This window comes from Labeo rohita, chromosome 6, assembly GCF_022985175.1.
Source record: "Labeo rohita strain BAU-BD-2019 chromosome 6, IGBB_LRoh.1.0, whole genome shotgun sequence".
NCBI lineage: Eukaryota > Metazoa > Chordata > Actinopteri > Cypriniformes > Cyprinidae > Labeo > Labeo rohita.
The window spans coordinates 17935352-17956231 of NC_066874.1; the positions used below are offsets into that span (position 1 = coordinate 17935352).

General features: G+C 36.0%; 1 protein-coding gene across 6 annotated transcripts in view; it reads left to right on the forward strand.

The window, feature by feature from the left end:
• Positions 1-3070: 3070 nt before the first annotated feature.
• Positions 3071-20880, forward strand: part of tp63 (tumor protein p63) — a 45703-nt gene continuing 27893 nt past the window's right edge. For 4 of the 6 annotated variants that reach the window (XM_051112189.1, XM_051112194.1, XM_051112193.1 and 1 more), the window contains exons 1-3: positions 3071-3322; positions 12767-12901; positions 13925-14054. In XM_051112189.1, the coding sequence (XP_050968146.1) occupies positions 3270-3322; positions 12767-12901; positions 13925-14054 (318 nt within the window). In that variant the 5' untranslated portion in view covers positions 3071-3269. The remainder of the gene's footprint in view (positions 3323-12766; positions 12902-13924; positions 14055-20880) is intronic. The other 2 variants (XM_051112190.1, XM_051112191.1) reach the window with 1 other exon arrangement.

Consider the following 20880-nt stretch of genomic DNA (forward strand, 5'->3'; position numbering starts at 1 on the left):
GAAAAAATGACTCTTTATTGTGTAACTTCACACGCACACACATCAGAACGAAATTATACAGTAAGAATCCCACTAATTAAAGGGGCATTCATATTACTCATTGAGCAGCATGTCAAGACTGTGTTGCAAACCGTGACATTTTCACGACGAAACTGGAAAAAAAATAAAAAAAAAAGTTTTTGCCCACAACCAAATATGCATTATGCAGTGTGAGAAATGGTAACATACTGTGTCCTGAGAAAAATAAAATTTGTTAAATATGTTTGCAGTGAGATTTCCATGTTTCCGGATTTTTCTGTATTAGCAATTTGGCATATTAGCATTTCATGTTTTGATTCAGTCACTGGGTGTATCTAGTTGATAAATACTGTACTGTATTTACACAAGAGTACTCTGGGGATTGCAGTTGTGTTGGGAAAAATGACGTGATTCTGCAACTCCTTAAGAAAATATTTAATATGCAACTGTAACCTGCTGACACTAGCAGAATAATTCAAATCTTTGATCATTACCTAAAACCAATTTGTTGACATATGTTATTATCTTGGTAAACACGCACATGCCTGTCTTTGATTTACACAGCTGGTCTTTAATGGGAGTCCTTGTCCACCTTTCAGTGGGTATATAGTATATATATTACGCCAATTCGAGTTTCACAACCTTATGTACACAAATCTTACTTCATTTTGAAACAGACAAGTAATTGAAGTTTAGTCAGTGAGTCAGAAGTGGATTCAGTTACTGCTCTGACAGATTCAACAAGTTCATCCAGTAAAGGATTCATCATTCTGATTCAGACAGGTAGCTCATGAGTTGAATGATTCATAAAAAGAACTAGTTTGTTTCTGAATTTGACTACATATCACTCACATGTTTCTTTTTTTGCTTACAGCCTTCAAGGTAAACTCAACAGAAAGGAATCAGATTGGAAAGACATTCACAACCTGGGTTTGGTTTCATTTTGCTGAGCAATGAAAGATTCTGGCTTCTAAAGGAGGTGCAGGAAATTACTTCTTTAATGCATTTAGTTATCTAATATTTATCCAGTTTGCAGCAGAAGTCTATAATAGCTAGGACTGTATCAGTTGATAATTAAGTTTAAAGTATTTTCACTTCAGTTGTGGATATGTGGGAATCTGTCACCCCCAATCAACTAAAGCCAAGTACAGCAGAGCAAAACATGTAGTTTAAGTTGGATTCTGTTCAGGAATGGCAAAATGAGGACCCACAATTTGCAGATGTTTGTAAAGTTATCTGCCTGGGTGTGTGCAGTGTATGCTTAACTGTGTGTTGGGTGTGTGTAGGGGGGTTGGTCTAAAATAACTTGCTGCTTCGGCATGTGTGAGGAAAGACATATCAAAGGACATAAGATTGGATGATTGCTTAGTTAGTTTAAAAAGGATATTAGGTTAATGTGAAGTTGAACTTTTAATATATTTTAGTCACATAGGTTTTAATGAATGAAGCAGACAAGCAGTTTTGTTTACTACACACACTGAAGCGCGTGTGACGCTCACGGTGATTTCAGCGCCTGTCGTCTCACTAAATGAGGACATACGTACATGAACAATATCTGCTGAGAGTCACTTCATGAGCATTTGACCGTTCCATTTTAGGAAAACTAGCGTTATATCATATACACACAGAAATGTAAAGGTAGACAACCCATCAAAATAAAAGTCCGGTTTAACTTGGAAGACATTGTGCCAGATATTACTACTATTACTACTACTAAAATGAAACAACCATTTTTTTTTGCTTAATTTTTTTAATAATTAAAAAAAAGATAAATTAAATTAATGTTTTATGCCTTCATTTGATAACCAGAACGTTTTAAATACACAACATAGAATTTCTGAGGGTAAAAAAAACCTTTCATAAGGCTACTTTAAGAATAAATTTGAATAAATTAAGTATACGTTCAAATAATTAGACATGTTAAAACACAGAATTTGATAACAATAAAACATATGGTGAGGAAAAAAATAAAACATTTCATAGGGCCCTAAACATGTTTTTTTTTTTTTTTGTTAAACTTTTATTAAATTGTGAAATTCTATAAGATTCATGATTTTAATTAATTAGACATGCTCTTTAATTAATACAATTTAATTTAACCATTAAAAAGGAGTTTAGAAAAATTTAAATGGAAAAAGGGAATTTTGAAAAAAAAAAAAAAAAAATCGGAATTGTGGGGGGTGGCATAGGATAGACGAAGGATGACATTTGACTGAGGCTCTCTCTAAAGGTACAAAAGTCCGGCACACCAGATCGTGTTCCCTGGATACCCAGCATCTATTTATTATCCTTCTCCCCTCTGTGACCTCCCCTTTATTTTAAACCTCTGATTCATCTGCAATTCAACCCCTAAAAACCGCAAAACGCCTCTAAGTTTACAGCCTCTGGACGATACCGTCAGCAAGCGTAAATGAAGTGAGATTTTTCAACAATTTCTGTGTGGTGCCTTTATTTTTGGAATCCCACCATATGTTGTGTTTGAAGAACCCTGAAGGACATACAATAGCGGTTCTAATTTAATTCGCCATGTAGAATTGGTACCTAGCAAGCGACAAGTTGGTTTTGTTCAATGACAGCAGGAATCTGCCAATTAAGATTAGCCTGTCATGTTACAGGTGCTCGCTCTGCATGTTAGCAGATGAAGGAACGGTGGGTGATAAACTTCCAACACAGAGTTTCAGCCCTATTGACAGGTCAGGAAACCACCGTGGTCACTGAGGGCTATTTGATGTGACATCTTTTTCACCTGTTCGGGTCAAAAGAGAACTTAGCGCCTGGTGTGATGCAATCACCACGCGTGGCTGAAAGCTCCTGGGACTGTGGATAGAAATCGCAGCCAGTGAAGGGACGGTGGAATGTGCTTTTCAGGTTAGTGCTTAGACAGACATCGCTGGGGACATGGACTAGAAATGGAATGGGTGGGGGTTGTTGCCTAATATCTATATCCTAGCAACTGAAGGGGTATGATACCATGTCCAGTTGTTGTCAGGGATTGGTCAGCATGTTGGCATTGACGCCACCCCTTTGCTTGTGGGCTGTAGAAAGATTAAACCAAAATTAAAACATGCTCCACACTTGATTCACTCCTGTGCACTTGACCTTCTAGCACTTTAATCTGCCTCACAGTTTCTGTTTTGTTTATGTTTTTCATGTTTTTCGTTTATTTATAACTCCAGATCTGCTGTAATACATGTGCTTGGGCCACTTGCCGATAACCTTGACGACCTCAGTAAAGACCCCAGTCTGGCAGTATGACCTCTCCTTACGCAGCAGTGCAGTTCTGCCCAGAGCGAGCCTTTCAACGGTAAGACGGAGAAGAGTTACTGTTTGTGCCAGTTCTGAAAGCCATTTGTAAGGTCGTTAGGTTTATCTTGACCACTCACTTGGGCATGCACACATGGTGCATGTGGTTTTATTTAGTTGCTTCATTTGTAAATAGATACGAGCACATATTGCAAAGCGGCTCATGCCGGTTCCTATGATCCAGAACACTGTGTTTGTACTTATTCTCCTCGTTAGAGAGTTTCTGTCTAGACTTAAACATGTTGGAGGTGCTAAAAGTTGTGTCTGGTTCTCCGGCTGCTGCCTGGCTATGATATTTATAGGTGTGGTGGTGTTATGGCATTTTGTGCAGTTTAAGTTGTACTGTCTGGATACTCAATCCTCAGCCTGCTTGTTTGTTAGTCTTCATGCACTTGCTACTGGACATTTGTTTTTGTGGATCTGAACAGAGTTCAACTCTAAATTAAGCTGTATTAATAGCTAGGGATTCAATTTTCATGCTTGTATTCTTAATGATGTTCTAATGCGGCATTTCGTTTCAGTGGAGCATTGGCACCTCTTTAAAAAAGCAATTGAAATAGTAGTTTAACTACATGCATTTTAAACACCAGCTTTCCTTAGCTGCTCTGAATATAAGTTTCTCAAAGTATGGTGAAACAGATCGTATTAAATTAACAATGGCTTATTTTTAATGATGAAAGCTTTAGTATGGTTACAATCACAGGGTAATATGGAAAAAATAAATGCTTTTTAATCTTCATGTCAGGTTATTCAGTTATTCTGATCTGTAAAATTCTCCAAAAAAATGTTTAAGTGTACTTAAAAAGGTTTTTAACATGCATTTCAAATGAAAGCTGTGCAACTAGTATAGTCATGAAAAAGTAATTTGCTGCTAATTTTCACTTTCTGTATAGGTAAGTAATGTAAAGTTTTGGCTATTAAAAATAGGAGGAAAAAACGTCTTTTCAAACCTACAGGTTGCTGAAGAAAAGATGCAATTAATTTGAAGTTGTCACACAGGAACCTGCCCCTACACATTATTTTTTGGCTTTTTAAACAAAAATCTAAAATAAATTCATATACACAATGCCATAGAAGAACCTTTTTTTTGGTCTAAATGGTTCCATAAAGAACCTTTAACATCTGAAGAACTTTTCTGTTTCAGCGAAAGGTTCTTCAGAATATAATAAGGTAAGAAAGAGATGGTTCTTTAAAGAACCTTTGACTGAATGGTTCTTTGTGGAACCAAAAATGGGTCTTCTACGGCACTGCTGTGAAGAACCTTCTAAAACACCTTTATTTTTAAGAGTGTATAAAAAAAAATTGGAAAGCAGAAAATTGACTTAATAAATTGCATAAATGTATAAAATTTAGAATATGTGACAGCTTACTAAATTTCTGGTCACACAGTTCAACATTTCAAATAAAATCTACCTTAATTATATTTTTGACCCTTGTCTGAATGCTAGTGTGGTTTTATTGCATTTATTTGTTTACTCAACAGCTGAGGCAGGAAATGACAAAGTTGGATTTTTACTTAAAGATAACATTTACAAAAACAATTCTAATGTAAAGATTTAAAGCAACTTACAAACCCACTGTTAGAGAAAACATACATGAGTGTAACTGATGTAAAACCTTATTGTTACTGTAATACATCAGTCAGCCTCACTTACCACTATGTTGTTAGATCTTAGCCTATGAGCACATGTGGGTATGCCTGCAGAGACCGTTGTTTTTGTGACTAATCCAGCTGCTATCAGTAGGTTAAATCTATACCACAAAACAAAGAGAAACAGACGTGTAAAGAGTAAAAATAACATCATCTAAGGTTCTCAAAATAAAACGAACATGCGTTGTCTTTGATGTAAAATACTCAGTCTTTTTTTTAAACCAGAAAATGCTAAGTAGATTTTGTGATTGAGTAATATTTAGTTGCCAGACAGTTAAATCAAACTGTCACACACCTGTTTACTCTATGCGTGTACTACATCTGTTCTGTTAGGAAAAAGCATACTTCTCATATTTACTTGATTTAGCTTCACATATTTATCTGATTGTGTATTCCTTACAACAGACAGTGATCGTTTATTATAATTTAAATATTGAATAATGTAATATTAAAAAAAAAACAAAAAAACAAAACAATGCATGACTATTCCTTATTGGCAAGCAGACCTTAAAGGAGAGGTTCACTTCCAGAACAAAAATTTACAGATAATTTGCTCACCCCCTTGTCATCAGAGATGTTCATGTTTTTCTTTCTTCAGTCATAAAGAAATTTTTTTATGAGGATAACATTTCAGGATTTCTCTCCATATAGTGGACTTCAATGGTGCCCCCGATTTTGAACTTCCAAAATGCAGTTTAAATGCAGCTTCAAAGAGCTCTAAATAATCCCAGCCAAGGAAGAAGGGTCTTGTATAGTGAAATGAAAAAAAAAAGACAATTTATATACTTTTAACCTCAAATGCTCATCTTGTCTAGTTCTGTATGAACTCTGTGTATTCTGGTTCAAGACAGTTAGGGTATATTGGAAAAACTCCCATTTCACTTTCTCCTCCAACTTCAAAATCGCCCTACATCGCTACAGAAGTACCAACCCAGTGTTTACAAAGTGAGCATGCAAAGAAGATCAAACGCCTTTTATAAAAAATTATAAAACAACAATGTAGGGCGATTTTAAAGTTAGAGAATAAAATGAGATGGGAGTTCTTTGACGTACCTTAACTGTCTTGAACTGGAATACACAGAGTACACGCAGAGGTTTTTTTTAGAAAATAACCGATCGTTTCCCTAGATAATACCCTTCTTCCTCGACTGGTATCGTTTAGAGCCCTTTGAAGCTGCATTGAAACTGCATTTTGAAAACTCGCAGGCACCATAGAAGTTCACTGTATGGAGAGAAATCCTGAAAGTTTTCCTCAAACAATTTCTTTATGACTGAAGAAAGTAAGTCCTGAACATTTTGCATAACAAGGGGGTGAGTAAATTATCTGTACATTTTTGTTCTGGTAGTGAACTTCTCCTTTAACTTTTTAAATACTTCTGAAAACGAATAAATGAAAGAGTGCAGAGTAGAATAAGTCCACAAGAAATTGTCTAACTTTGGGACAGTTTACTCCTTTGCCACATTCGATAGAATCTGGAGTCATTCACAGTGAAAGCACCCGTCTAAATAGAGGAGAAAAAAAAAATCATGGGCCCCACTATTCTTTTGTCTGAGCCACCATGTCCATCCTGCAGCCACGGGTTTGAGGGATGAGGGAAGGGTCGGTCGATCCCTTTGAACGTTCCCTGGTCTCTGATTAATGAAGATAGTGGAGAAGCCCCTCTCACTTGTCTCCCCAGATTGCAGGGCTCTGTTTGTTTTGATTGCATTTTCATCGCTGGATGTGCCCAACCTGTCAGGAGACAATGGGCAGCCCTGTTAAGCTGCGACTTTTGACCCCGTCCTGTCTGCGAGGGGCCTGGTCTGTGTTTAAGTGGACGCAGCGCAGCCTCTCCCTCAGGCAGAATGCATAACTCCCCCAGTAACCAGACACCCACCCACAGCTTCCAAAGAAGCTACCACTAGAGATGAAACCCAGCCTACACAAACCCACAATGAAAAACTACAGTTGACTCCAAGAAGCGTATGCCATTTTTAGAGGAATCAAAAACTGAAGTTAAAATGTTCAATTTTGTTATTTTTATCAGGAAAAGAAACATCATTTCTTGGCTAAATTGGAGGATGCGATGACTGATTTGAGGTAATGACAGATGTGGCAGCCACGGTGCTAAAGCAGAATTCAGAGGAAATCTGAGCATGTTTAGGCTTTAGTATTAAACTGAGTTGAGAATGACAGTTTTCCTTGGCTGTGTGACTCTAGGGTTACTCACTGTCTGGTTGCACCATTTGGTTTTATCAGGTTTTGTTAGTGCTATTATGTTTGATCCAATTAATAAGTGACCATAAATTATCTAGATGTTTAACTGATGAAACCGATGTCCACAAACTTCACCTGTCATTTCCGTGGGTGTAAATCAAAGCTGGATATTTTCACGCATGGGCGCTGCACCTTTTGTGGGACCGTGATGTCATTCTTGGCTGAAAATGTCAACCATATTGTATTTCTATCTGCTGTCTAACATCCGTCTGTCCTTCGTTTTCTGACCTTTTGCCGAGTTTGCATCCTCACTCGACTTTAATTGGATAATTCCCTTGGCGCAGGTTTGATGACGACGATGACGATGATGATGTCATGACACCAGGGCTGTCAACCTAGCTCTCAGTTCTCAGCCAGGGATCTGAAACATGTCCTGTTGCAATGTGTGACCTGAGACAGTGGCCACTCAGCACCTGCTGAAGACCTATATAGTCCTCATGCTCTCACCAACCTGTAATGTTGACAATATTAAATGCAATAACATATCAATGAGAGACAGAGAGAGACATGTAATCCCTATACAGAGAGCTGCTGAACCTTGTGTAAGTTATTAACCACTGCATTCTCTGACATGAGAGAAGGAGGATCTTGTTTTGTGGTTTTGTAGAGTGATAGCAAAAGCTAAATCTAAGCGTACTCTCAATTGTAGAGCCATTTAGCACTCTCAGAGAACTATAAATGAACCGGTCTTCCATGATATGTGATCTAGATGGCACATCCCTATGACATAAACACTTCGCTTAAGTTGCTTCCGCTGGTTTATTGACCATCACGTCTTAGAGTTGTTTATGAGCTTTTTACTTTTTACTTTTATTTCAAATGGTATAGCTTCCATAATCCCAATTAGAATTTGTAAAAACACATGCAAAACCTACCAATCATCTCAATGTTATACCCAGTTTATCTCTGCAAAATCCCGCCCATTTTATAAAATTGACATCCAATAAATAAGTACCTATTGTTCTCCGTAGTACCATTATCTTTGATTGTACTTGTAATGGGTGACTGATTTGTTAATATAACTAATTGTATGAATGGCTGTCAGTAAGTTAGGACCAAGCTTTTATTTGTGTTTGCTTACTCCCTTAAAAGCCAAAGATTGTTCATGTTCACAGTGTAAAATGCAGTGGGGTTTAGAGTTGTATCTTACAATGAGACGTAGGAATGCTGAGGTATGGACCTGTGGACACACCGTGACAATTGACGCATTGGGCTTGGCATTTGTGCGTCTTCCAGTGTGCCAAATGACAATATCTATGAGGCTTAAAGTAAACATTAGTGTTGAAAAAGCTTTTATCCCCAGTGACAGGCCTGGCAGCACACCGTTGTCCTGGTAATTCAACTCTAGCATTCATTTTGGGCCACACCTCTTCAGCTGAACAAAGACAAAAAGAGTATATACGCTGCTTTTCTTCTGAAGAGCTGTGTTTAGGGAACCCAGAGAGAAAAAAAAAAGGAAAAGAGGAATTTTTCATGGTATTGAAGCTGAATTCCAAATGCAGCTTTTGCACCTCCCATTTTCCTCCTTTAGGAAATGGGTGTAGTTTTAATTGGTATTATTACATTGTTAAAAGTGAACATGCATTTTGTCCCTTAAAGGGATAGTTCAATCAAAAAATGAAATTCTGTTTAGAGCTTAAAGACTTATCATGTCATTGCAAATCTGTATGCATTTCTTTCTTCTCCACAAATGATGTTTAGAAGAACATTGGAGTTAAAACCCATTGACCCCAATTGTTTCCAAAAAATGCATGCAGAAATGTTTTTAGTTTTTGGTGAAATATCATGTTTTAAAAACACAAGGGCTATTATGTGATTGTTTATCCAAAAATGAAACATGTTGTCACTCACTTTCAAAAACCAGTATGCATTTCTTTTTTCTGCTGAACTCAAAAGGAGACATTTTGAAAAACATGGGTAACCAAACAGTTGATTCACTTCCAAAATTTGTTTTTTTTTTTTTCCCCCAGACTATGAAAGTCAATGGCTCTGTTTAATGTTTGGGTACCCACATTCTACAAAATATTTTCTTTTGTGTTCAACAAAGACACTCATACCGGTTTGGAACAACACGGGGGTGAGTAAATAATGGCAATTTTCATTTTTGGGTGACCTGTCCCTCTAACTAACTTTAAACCTTTAATAGTTTGTCTCATCGAACCCAATAAATTCATTATGTAATAAATCTTGACCCAAAAGTGAAATTGTTATTTACTCGGCCTCAAATTGTTCCAAACTGACTTACATAATATTTTTTTTTTCAGCATTATGAAAGGTAATGGGGACCAGTAACTTATTTTATTTTATTTTATTTTATTTTATTTTATTTATTTATTTATTTATTTTTTTTTTTCAAGAGACAAAAACTCGAAGGTTTGACACGACTTGAAAGGATAGTTCACCCAAAAATAAAAAAAAAATTAGCCCATTATTTACTCACCCTCCAGGCATCCTAGCTGTATATGTTTTCCTTCTTTTAGTTATAGTAAAAATTATCCTGGCTCTCCCTAGCTCTGTCATGGCAATTGGTGGGTGTTTCTCTTCAACAGTCCAAAACAAATCTAATAAAGTGCATCCATCAATAATAAAAATGGGGGGGGTGTGAATAAAGGCTTCCTGTAGCGAATCAATGCGTTTTTGTAAGAAACACATCCGTATTTAAAACATAATCACTTTAATCTAGCTTGTGCCAACTGGTCATACACGGAAGCAGCTCTGGGCGGATGATGTTGGCGTTGCGCGTGCGCCTGTGAGTCTCATGAAAACCAACATTTGCTTACAGGGGCAAAGGAAGCAAAGTTTCCTTACTTTGGCAAAGGAAAACCAGCCCCCCATTGGTTTATATCGAAATCCTCTGTCATTTTTCTTTACATATCCTTGTTTTGTACTGTAATTCGGTATTTCTAATGTTGTGGTTCTCCACGGTGCGTTCATGTTCACGTATCTCACCGGCGCAACACCAACATCATACAGTACGTCATCCACCCGGAGCTGCTTCTGTGTATGACCAGTTGGCGCAAGCTAGATTAAAGTGATTTATCACATTTTAAATATGGATATTTAAACAGACTTTTTAATTGTGGGTGGATGCACTTTACTGGTCTTGTTTTGGACTGTTGAATAGAAACATCTGCCCATTGCCATGATAGAGCTTGGGAGAGCCAGGATCATTTTTTAATATAACTCCGATTGCATTTGTCTGAAAGAATAAAGGATGCCCGGAGGGTAAGTAAATAATGGGCTAATTTTCATTTTTGGGTGTACTAGCCTTTTAAGGGTGGAGAAATGAGAACATAGTTTTCATTTTTGGATGAACTTTCCCTTTAAATACTATAAACTGAAGTTTATCTTCAAAGGCTGGTATGGAAGTGTCACTTTACAGTGATATCAAAGACTAGTGTTGCTTTGTGTATTTGTCTAGGATACAGTAATCTGACATCCTTCGACCTTAAAGCATTCAGCATTTATTAGGCATGCCTGCATAGCTTAGTATATTAATATCTCCCCACCTCACAGAATGTAGGGGAATTCCGGCCCCACACCCGAGTGCCAACGTTAGATTATGGGTTGACACCCCAACTCCCAGATGCTCACACACGCATACATACATTTACTACCTTCAACCCCCATCCACAGCCAAGCCCAGTTCAGCCACACACATTCCGAATGCTGCATAGCGGTGGTGTTGCTATCATATAGACAGCGAGGGGGAATTCCGCTCTGCTTGGTCGTCAGCGTGTGCTGCTTCTCAGCAGGAACAATGAGACGCTGGGCTCTGGCTTGGTGTCATGTTTCAGATGGAGAGGGTCATCGTGTTTTCACTGACAGTCTTATTCTCTCTGCTGCTCCTAAATGTCATGTTAACACTGGTTATTGGTGTTGCATTAGACGGGAACAGAGCATGGCCTTTGTGGGGGGAGAGGCAATTAAGAATGGGTTGTGTTTTTACATTCCAAATGGGTGCAGTGCCTTCTTTCCACTATTAACGCGGTAATGAATACTGTATCAGTTTACTAAATGAGATTGAAGTTCAAGTCGGTTGTTACTGTAATTAGCGGTGATTGCTACGCACATCACTATTACTATTTCTCATAGTCAGGGTAAGTATTTTTCATAATTTGTCCTACACCACTGGTGTGAAAGATATGGATCATTTTTATAAAAATTATTTTGTTCTTAAAGGAATGACAAAAATATAGATTTGGGGTAACACTCTTAAGCCAGTATGCAGGGTTATAGGATAGAACTTCTATATTTAAGAACAACTTTGTTACTTGAAATAAACGTTAAGTAAAATAAAATTAAAATTTGTTTAAAATAACTAAACTTATTAGATTTCAGCTAACTGCCAAGGCAGCATTTCTCATTTTTTTATTTAGTGTAATCTGATGTACAATACAAAAATAACTAAACCTGAAATAAAAGTGAATACAAAATATTTAGACAGTCTTTATAGTTATAAAAGTAACAATTTACAAAAACTAAAACTATTAAAAATGACAAACACACAAAGTTACTAAAATTGGAATGAAAACATTAAAATATTAAATATATATATTCAAAATACTAAAATAAAACAGCCAATAAGTAACTACCTGGAGCTACTATCTAAAATGAATTACTCTGGCAAAAACCTGGCAACACCCTTAGAAACCATTCAGAAAACCATAGCAGTCGTATAAATTAACACCCTGGAAACCACCCACAACACCGTCATAAACCTTTGAAGTGATTTTGCATCGCAAAACCTTTCTTCAGTTCATTTGTTTTCCAATACAATACTTGCAGTTTTGGAAATTTGGTAACACTTTACAACAAGGTTCATTATTTAACAGTAGTTAACTACGTTAGTTAACACGAACTAAGAATGATCAATACTTCTACAGCATAAATTAATCTTAATGTCAATTTCAGCATTTACTAATGCATTATTAAAATCACAAATTGTTTTTTACATTAGTAGCACTGTGAATTAACATGACTAACAATGAACAACTGTATTTTTAATAACTAACATTAACAAAGTTTAATAAATTGTTTAATAAATGTATTGTTCATTGTTCATTTATATTTGTTAATTGATTAACTAATGTTAACAAATGATTCCTTATTGTAAAGTGTTTTATTGATTTGATTTGATTTATCAAAATACTGTTAACCTGAGATACATTGGTAACATTTTAACTAATGGAACCTTATAATAATGTTAATGTACTAGCATAACTACAACAATGAACAATACATTTATTACAGTATTTGTTAATCCTTGTTAATTTTAGTTAATGCAAATACAGTCATTTGTTTGTTCATGTTAGTTCACAGTGCAGTAACGAATTTTAACAAGCACAACTTCTGCTTTTAATAATGCATGAGTAAATGTTGAAGTTGGCATTAACTTAGATGAATAAATGCTAGTTCATGTTAACTAGAGTAGTTAACTAATGAACCTTATTGTGAAGTGTTACTGAAACATTTTATGTAATAATTCAGTTGTATCTTGACAATTTCTGACCTAAATTTTGTTTCCGTCTCTTTAGATTGAGAGAACCAGCAGCATGTCTCTCGTGGGCTGAAGGTTCTTTCCTGGCCTCCATGTCACAGGGCCAGGGCTCTCAGGGTACGGATATCCTCGGACAAGACGTCCTCAACCAGCTGCTGGAGATGCTGGACCAGTGAGTTATGAAGTATCTTACAAATTCACTTATATGTGACCCTGGACAACAAAACCAGTCATAAAGGTCAATTTTTTGAAATTGTGTTTTTATATGTCATCTGAAATCTAAATAAATAATCTTTCCATTGATGTATGGTTTGTTAGGATAGGACAATATTTGACCAAGATACAACTATTTGAAAATCTGGAATCTGAAGGTGCAAAAAATAACAGACAAAAACAAAATATTGTGAAAATTGCTTTTAAGGTTGTCCAAATTAAGTTCTTAGCAATGCATATTACTAATCAAAAATTAGGTTTTGGTATATTTACAGTAGGAAATGTACTAAATATTTTCATGGAACATGATCTATACTTAATATCTTAATGATTTTTGGCATAAAAGAAAAATTGATCTTTTTGACCCATACAATGTATTGTTGGCTATTGCTACAAATATACCAGTGCTACTGGTTTTGTGGTCCAGGGTCACATATTTTAATAAATATTTAAATAAGCCCAAAAACTGTTGTAAATTACTGAAGTGTGTTTTACAAGAAAATGCAACTTCGGTCTTTTTACTTTCATGTTCAGTTCAATTTGTTACTTGCTGTTTCTATATAACTATTTGTGAAATTTACTTTCAGCTTAAGAATAAAAGTTATTTCACCACCATTTATCAATGCATAAGGAGTCACCCATTTATTGGATGACATTTTATTTAAAGCTGTATTTTTTATTTTTTACAATTTATATAAATTTACAAAAGCGACTGGTTCTGGTAAGAAACACTGCACAGTAGCCCAGTACCTCCATGATTAGTCATAGACATAAACAGAGAGAAGTAGCTCTGGCTACTATGTTTTTCTACTATGTTGTTTAAGCAGTTCTGTTCATTACCAGCTAGAGCACCAAAAGTTATGGACTGCAATTTAACAAAAGCTTTAAATTATTTTACTTTATGGACTTGGAATAAAAATACGTAAGTGTAAATAAATAACAAAACAACAGCTTTAAGTCAAGTTACTGGTTTCTGTTCTAGGTCTGCGCTACATTCAATGCAGCCTATCGAGCTCAACTTCTCTGAGGGCTCTGCAGTCGGATCAGCATCCAACACCATACAGATTAGTATGGACTGCATCACAATGCGTGGGCATGAGGAGCCCCTCACAGTGAGTACCTTATTTCGCTAAACCTTGTTTTCACATTTTAAAAACTGTACCAAAAGTGCAACAATGTCGGATATTGTAGTGTCATTAAGATCTGAGAAGTCACTGTGGTACTGTTCTTGACACATTTCAAAACGGCAGATTATGCAAAATGCGAGTTCTGACCTTTTTGAATGCATGAACAATCATCAAATATTAATTTTGGTTAGGTTTAATTTAAAAAGCAGTCAAAGCAAATTGCAGATAACAGGTTATTGACTCAAATTATCTCCCAAGTAATGTAGTGATACTGGTGTATGCATATAAATGTATGCATAAACATAAACATATGCATATAAAAAGCCCTCTAGACTGTTTTATAAATGTGCCATTACTGTAACTTCACATAGCCACATACTGCAACTTGAACAAAAGCAATTAATACAAAATATTTCTTAAAACTTTACAATAAGGTTCATTAGTTAACATTAGTTAACTACATTAGTTAACATGAACTGAGAATGAACGACTGCTAGTACAACGGCATTTATTAATCTTAATGTTAATTTCAGCATTTACTAACGCATTATTAAAATCACTAGTTGTATTTAACATTAGGTAATACACTGTGAACTTACAAACAATGAACGACTGTATTTAAAAACTAACATTAACAAAGATTAATAAACACTGTGATGTATTGTTCATTGTTAGTTAATACATTAACTATGATTAACAAATGACACCGTATTGTGAAGTGTCTCTTAGCTTGTTTCCTACTGCTTGCCGTTTTCAAGCATTTAATTGTTGAATTCTGTCAAAATCCCCTGCAAAGTTTAAAGCAAATGTACATGGGGGGATTTTTTTTTTAACCTCCCACAGAATGGTCTCAGACAGGCTGTTTTACTGATGGTAGCAGTAGATAATTTGATTTTGAATACAATAAGAATCTTTCGAATTTGTGTAATATTTTCTTTTCCAGTTGTTCTAATACTTTTTAAATTTTTGCTTGTCTAATTTGCTTTGAAATATTGAACAGCAGCTAAACATTTTTCAACGTATGAAATTTGTAAGTAAAGTACTACAATTACTTTATCGTTTATGAAACTTGGTTTTGTTTAGAGTGATCACTCAAGTGAATAATTTCAGTAGTGGGGAATTTAGTGGTAAGCCCCAGCAAAAACAGTTACGTGGGAGTGTTACTGTTTATTGGGGGTGTTTATGGGTTTTCCCTGGTCATTCTGGATAGTTTTGGTACCGACAAAGTGAAAAGGTATGTCCAGGTCCGGGTGAACACACTAAATATAAATCGTGATGACGATAGCCTTGCTTTGCTAAAATGGAACATCCTATCTGAAGTGCTTCAGATGTAGCATTGTGTCATGCAAGAAAAAGATTCTAAAAAACTAAGGGACTGAAGTGGATCAATGAATTATGAAGATGGAGATTTACAACAATACTGCGCAACAGACAATTTCTTTTTTGATGTAAGTCAGCATTTTTCTCTTCTATACTCTGAACAGTACGCAAGTTTGCTTGTAAAAAATGAGTTCTTGTGTTCGTTTGCTTAAATTTGATGTAGGTTGTGCAAAATCTGTGTATCCCTTGGGCAGATTCTATCAACACGTATAGTTCTGGCATTGTGTTTATACACAACAGAAGAGCAATGGAAAGTTTGACATTAAATTCACGACCTGTAGCTGACGCTGAGGCCTTGTAGGTTTTTTCTGGGTGCGCAGGAGAATTAGGTGGTTGTCGCTCCCCTCCCAGCAGAGGAATGCAGTTGTCCGGTAGTAAAGATGAGGAAAAAAAGGGAGAGACTGAGCAGCGCTTTGCTTCTCTGGCCCTGAGGGATTATCTTTTCTCTTGATCTGGTGATTAATACCCCCCATACAACACCACCCGCCCCCATCTTCCTCGCAGTAAAGATCGGGCGTGGTGCGCAACATGGCACGCTAATACTCCGTCCCTTGCCAGCTAGCATTCGTGTTGATCGAAAACCTGGAAACTGTGGCTACCTGCCAAACGTTTGCTGCAGTGATGCTCATTAAACTTTAAAGAACAAACTTTTAATGGGTTGCCATCCTATTAAAAGAATAGTTCACCTGAATGTAAAAAATGGTCCGTTTACTCACCCTCGTGTCGTTCCGAACCTGTATGACCTCCATTCTCTGTAGGAATGTTGGGGTCCAAATATTATTGGACATATGTACAGAAAAAAAAAAAAAATACTGAGACAGAATTTTCCTTTACGAGCTAAACTGCTGATCTCCTAATAACCAGCTTATGAGTGATCAGTGAACTCCTTCAACCAAAAGAAAGAGAATTAAGAAAAGGTTTGCCGCCTCCATTAATTATTGGATGATGTGCGCTGTTTGGCGCCCTCAGGGTCCTCTGTGTTTGTATTGTGCAGGGGTGTTGTGTTTTAATCTGAAATTGCTCTTTCTTGGGTAGGTGTGCTTTCTCTGTAGCTGCAGGGCAACAATTTAGAGCAGCACCTGCCGCTGTGACTGACTGAGGCTTGCGTCCTATTCTGTCTGTGTGAGATCGGGGATGGGGGAGGAGAAAGAGAGGTGTGGAGTCAGGTAGAATAGAGGAATGTGACCGAGGAAAGATTGTGTCCTGACATCAAACAGCCCAGCTGATATCATGGTGAGATGGAGCGGTTAAATTTGATGAAGTCACAGATGTGTTGTTTTACATCTCTGCAGTTTTAGGGTTTTTTGTATATATGCAGCCTTATATAATTTAGTGTGGATGAGACCAACCCATATGAAGACTCCAGACAGAGGTGGATTTAAGCCCCATGGCTTTACTTGTACACTCACACGTTTCCACAGCAGTACAGTGCACAGTGCGGCTTTCTTCAGTTTATTTCCTCCCAACTAAAAGTGACACAATAAACGATTTTGTATTTAGCAAACCGTTTCAATTAAAAATAGGTATTGACAGATTGATGAGAGATTGATGAGAGAAAACGGCTGTCCGTTGACATTTTTTGATTAGGGTGTTGCTGAGTAGCAAGAATTCAACATTATGTCCCTTGAATACATTGAAGGTGGTGAGGCAATGGTTTGTTTAGGCTGTGTTGTGCCCTATCCCTTGATTAGTCATTTGTAGTCTTCTTTTCAAGTAGAGCCTGACTCAGCATTAGGCAGGAACACATAATTAAGGCGTGCTTCCTTACCGCCATCCATTCATTCTGTAGCTACTGTTCGTCATATGTTTTATTTTAAAAGTTCTTGTGAATTATTTAACATTTTGTGATTGATTTAATGCAATGAATCTCTTGCGTTGCTTAGCATTTTTATTTTAATGCTTAGCATTTGTTTTTCTGTACAAATGTTAAGGTTTTCATAGTGCTGATGCATTTTTAGATCAAATCACCAGAGCTGCTAATAAAAAGTCTTATTTAAAGAAAATGAAAACAAAACAAAACTTTATACACAATCCTGTCCGACTTTTGATTTTGAGATTTAACTCCGCCGTTTAAATCACGACTGCTAAATCACTGCTGACTCTTCACCCCACCAGTTTGCCTCAAGCGAAATGAAACAGTACTGGCAAGGTACAGAGTAATCCATCTAAACATTTACCTCTTTTATTCTCTCTCTTTCTTTCTTCTCTCTCTTTCCTTTCCTCCACTCTCTTCCTTTTCCACCAACACTGTTTTCTCTTAAACATCAAGGTTTTAGGATGTTTTAAGTATTTGTAAAAACTGGACGACTCTGTATAAATAGCCCGTATCTCTAAATAAAGTCATACTTCGGTCGCATACTGAAAATTACAGCGATGACCTTTGACCTGGTATGCTTGAAAGGCTCTGCATTGTGGTATGATTGTGTAGGAGTAGGCATTTTTTAAAATTTGTCTTCCAAATGTTTGTACTTTTCTGGTGTTTTCTGGTCAGCGGCTAAAAGGATGCAGTTTATTCAGGTCAGACATCATGATGATTTGAAACGGATCACTTTTAACATTTCAGAACGCAACCATTCCTCGAAGACTAGACGAGGATCAAAACAGGATAGTGAGGACTGGTGCCAATTATGCTGTAAAACAATTTTAAAGTTCAGAGTACAGGTGTTGACTTTTGCTCTCTGATGTCCACAGGTGTTTAGTCTTTGACATCACAAACAGCTTATTATCCTGAACTATAGCACTGTTAGCCATCAGCTAGTGAACTCTGTTAAAGCAGATTGCCACATAGATGGATTTTCAAAAGTAAATGCGCTGATGAAAACAAAATTAATAAATTAAATAATACTTAAATAATAATTATTTTTTAATCTAAGCTCCACAGTACAATAGGGAATTACGTATTGGGTCATTTAAACGAGAAGTCCACTTCCAGAACAAAAAGTTTACAGATAATGTACTCACCCCTTGTCATCCAAGGTGTTCATGTCTGTTCGGTCTTCAGCCGCAAAGAAATCGTTTTTTGAGGGAAACATTTATTAGTTTTTTGACTAATATGGTGCCCCAATTTTGAACTTCCAGGAAGAAGAATGATAGGTTATTTTTTTTATAAAAATAATACAATTTATATACTTTTAGTCAAACGCTCATCTTGTCTTGCTCTGCTTGAACTTTTTTTTTTTGGTTTTGTTTTGTTTTCGGTTCATGACAGTTAGGGTATTTTGAAAAATTCCCATCTCATGTTCTCCCTCAACCTCAAAATCGTCTTATATCGCTGTTTTACCTTTTTTGTTAAGGGTGTTTGATTTTCTTTGCATGTTCAAGACTAGGTCGGTACTTCTACAGCAATGTTGGATGATTTTGAAATTATTTTTGAAGTTGAGGGAGAAAATACGATTGGAGTTTTTCAACATACCCTAACTATCTTGAACCAGAATACACAGAGTTCAGGGAGAGCAAGACAAGACAAGCGTTTGAGATTAAAAAGTATTTAAATTGTAATTTTTTAATGCAAATAATCGATTGTTTTGCTAGATAAGACCCTTCTTCCTTGGCTGGGATCGTTTACAACCGCATTTGGGATTGTTTGAAGACGCATTTAAACTGCATTTTTGAGGTTCAAAATCGGGGCACCATACCAGTCCATTATATGGAGAAAAATCCTGAAATGTTTCCCCTAAAAAACATAATTTCTTTGTGACTGAAGAAAGAAAGACATGAACATCTTGGATGACAAGGGGGTGAGTACATTGTTTTGGAAGTGGACTTCTCCTTTAACCAGAAGAATATCTTTATATATCTAAACCCTTCTTTATTTCTCACTCCTGCAGATTTTTTTGAACAGGTGTCACTTAAAACACTAGAAATCAATAAATAAATGAGCTTCTCACCTGTTTTTATTTCTCTCTCCTCTATTAAAGGGGTGATGCAGAGTTTTGTGAACAGGTGTCTCTCAAAACACTAGCCACCTGACACATGACACCTCACTAATCCGAGAGTTGTAAGCCCAAACAGTCCTTTAAGTGTCCACATAGATCTAAGTGCAGCATCCTTTGTCTGAGCCACCGGGAAGCTTCAGTCGGGTTCACCACCTTTTTGCAGAGCCTGACAGCAGTTGCCTAATTTAGCCTAATTGTTTTACATGTGTGCATGAATATATTCATCTTACAGATAGGTGTTGGCAAGTAGAATATTTATTCGGATTGGTTTGGATAGGTTTTAATAAGAGTGGATAGAACAATAAATAAATGGAAAAAGAAGGCCACACCATTGTCAATTTAGAATCCAAGATTCTTTGAGATGCATGCAGTCTCATATACAGTTGATAAGTAGACAAATCAGCCATTTGGCAATGAGCAAATACAATCTGCATATTCTGTTTTATGAATGGTCGTGCTTCCCTAAAGCAAAACCTTTTTAGGGGCTTACTGCTTCTGACTGCAGACTGTGGTATAATTTGTGATTGTTAGGTGGGTCAGGTTTAGGGGTCCAGCCCTTTGTGCACTGTGACTATTGTCACCTGAGGCTGTCCCTTAATTCTGTCACCTCTGACCCTTACGGGACACGTAAATAACTTCTTGACCAGGAGTAGCCTTTCAAGGCAGCGCAATAAACGCTTTAAAAACATTTTAGATATTAACATTGGTTAATAAAACAAACAGACACTACAGACAATCTTACAGATTTCAATATAGGATTAATGGAAGTACAAATATTGTAAAATTTCTAACATAGTCATAGTATTTTCTCAAGTCTAATATTTAACAAGTCTGCATTTATTCGATCAGAAATACAGTGTAAAATAATGTTTTGATATTACAATTTAACATAACTGCTGTCTATTTTAATATATTTTAAAATATAATTTATTTCTGTGATGGCAAAGCTGAATCTTTTTTTTGGTGCTTAAGAAACATTAGCAATAAACATTAACAATGTTGAAAAAAAATTTGCTTATGTTTTTCAGCATTCTTTAAATAAAGTTCAAATGAACAAAATTTAATAGAATTTTTGTGATGATATAAATTATAATTAATTGATATTTTGTAATATTTTAAAACATTCTGAATATTTTGTTAATTGCGTGCTGTCACTTCTTGTTCAATTTAATGCACACTTGCTGTATTTTTTATTTTTTATTTTTAATTTTTTTAAAGAAGTCTCTTATGCTCATCAAGACTGCATTTATTTGATCAAAAATACAGGAAAAAATAATACTGCAAAATGTTGTTACAATATAAAATAATGTTTTTTATTTTAATACATTTTAAAATATAATTTATTCCTGTGATGCAAAGCTGTTACTTCAGTCTTAAGTGTCACATAATCCTTCAGAAATCATTCTAATATACTGATTTATTATTAGAATTATCAATGTTGGAAACAGTTGTGCTGCCAAATATTTTTTTGAACCTGTGATTCTTTTTTTCAGGAT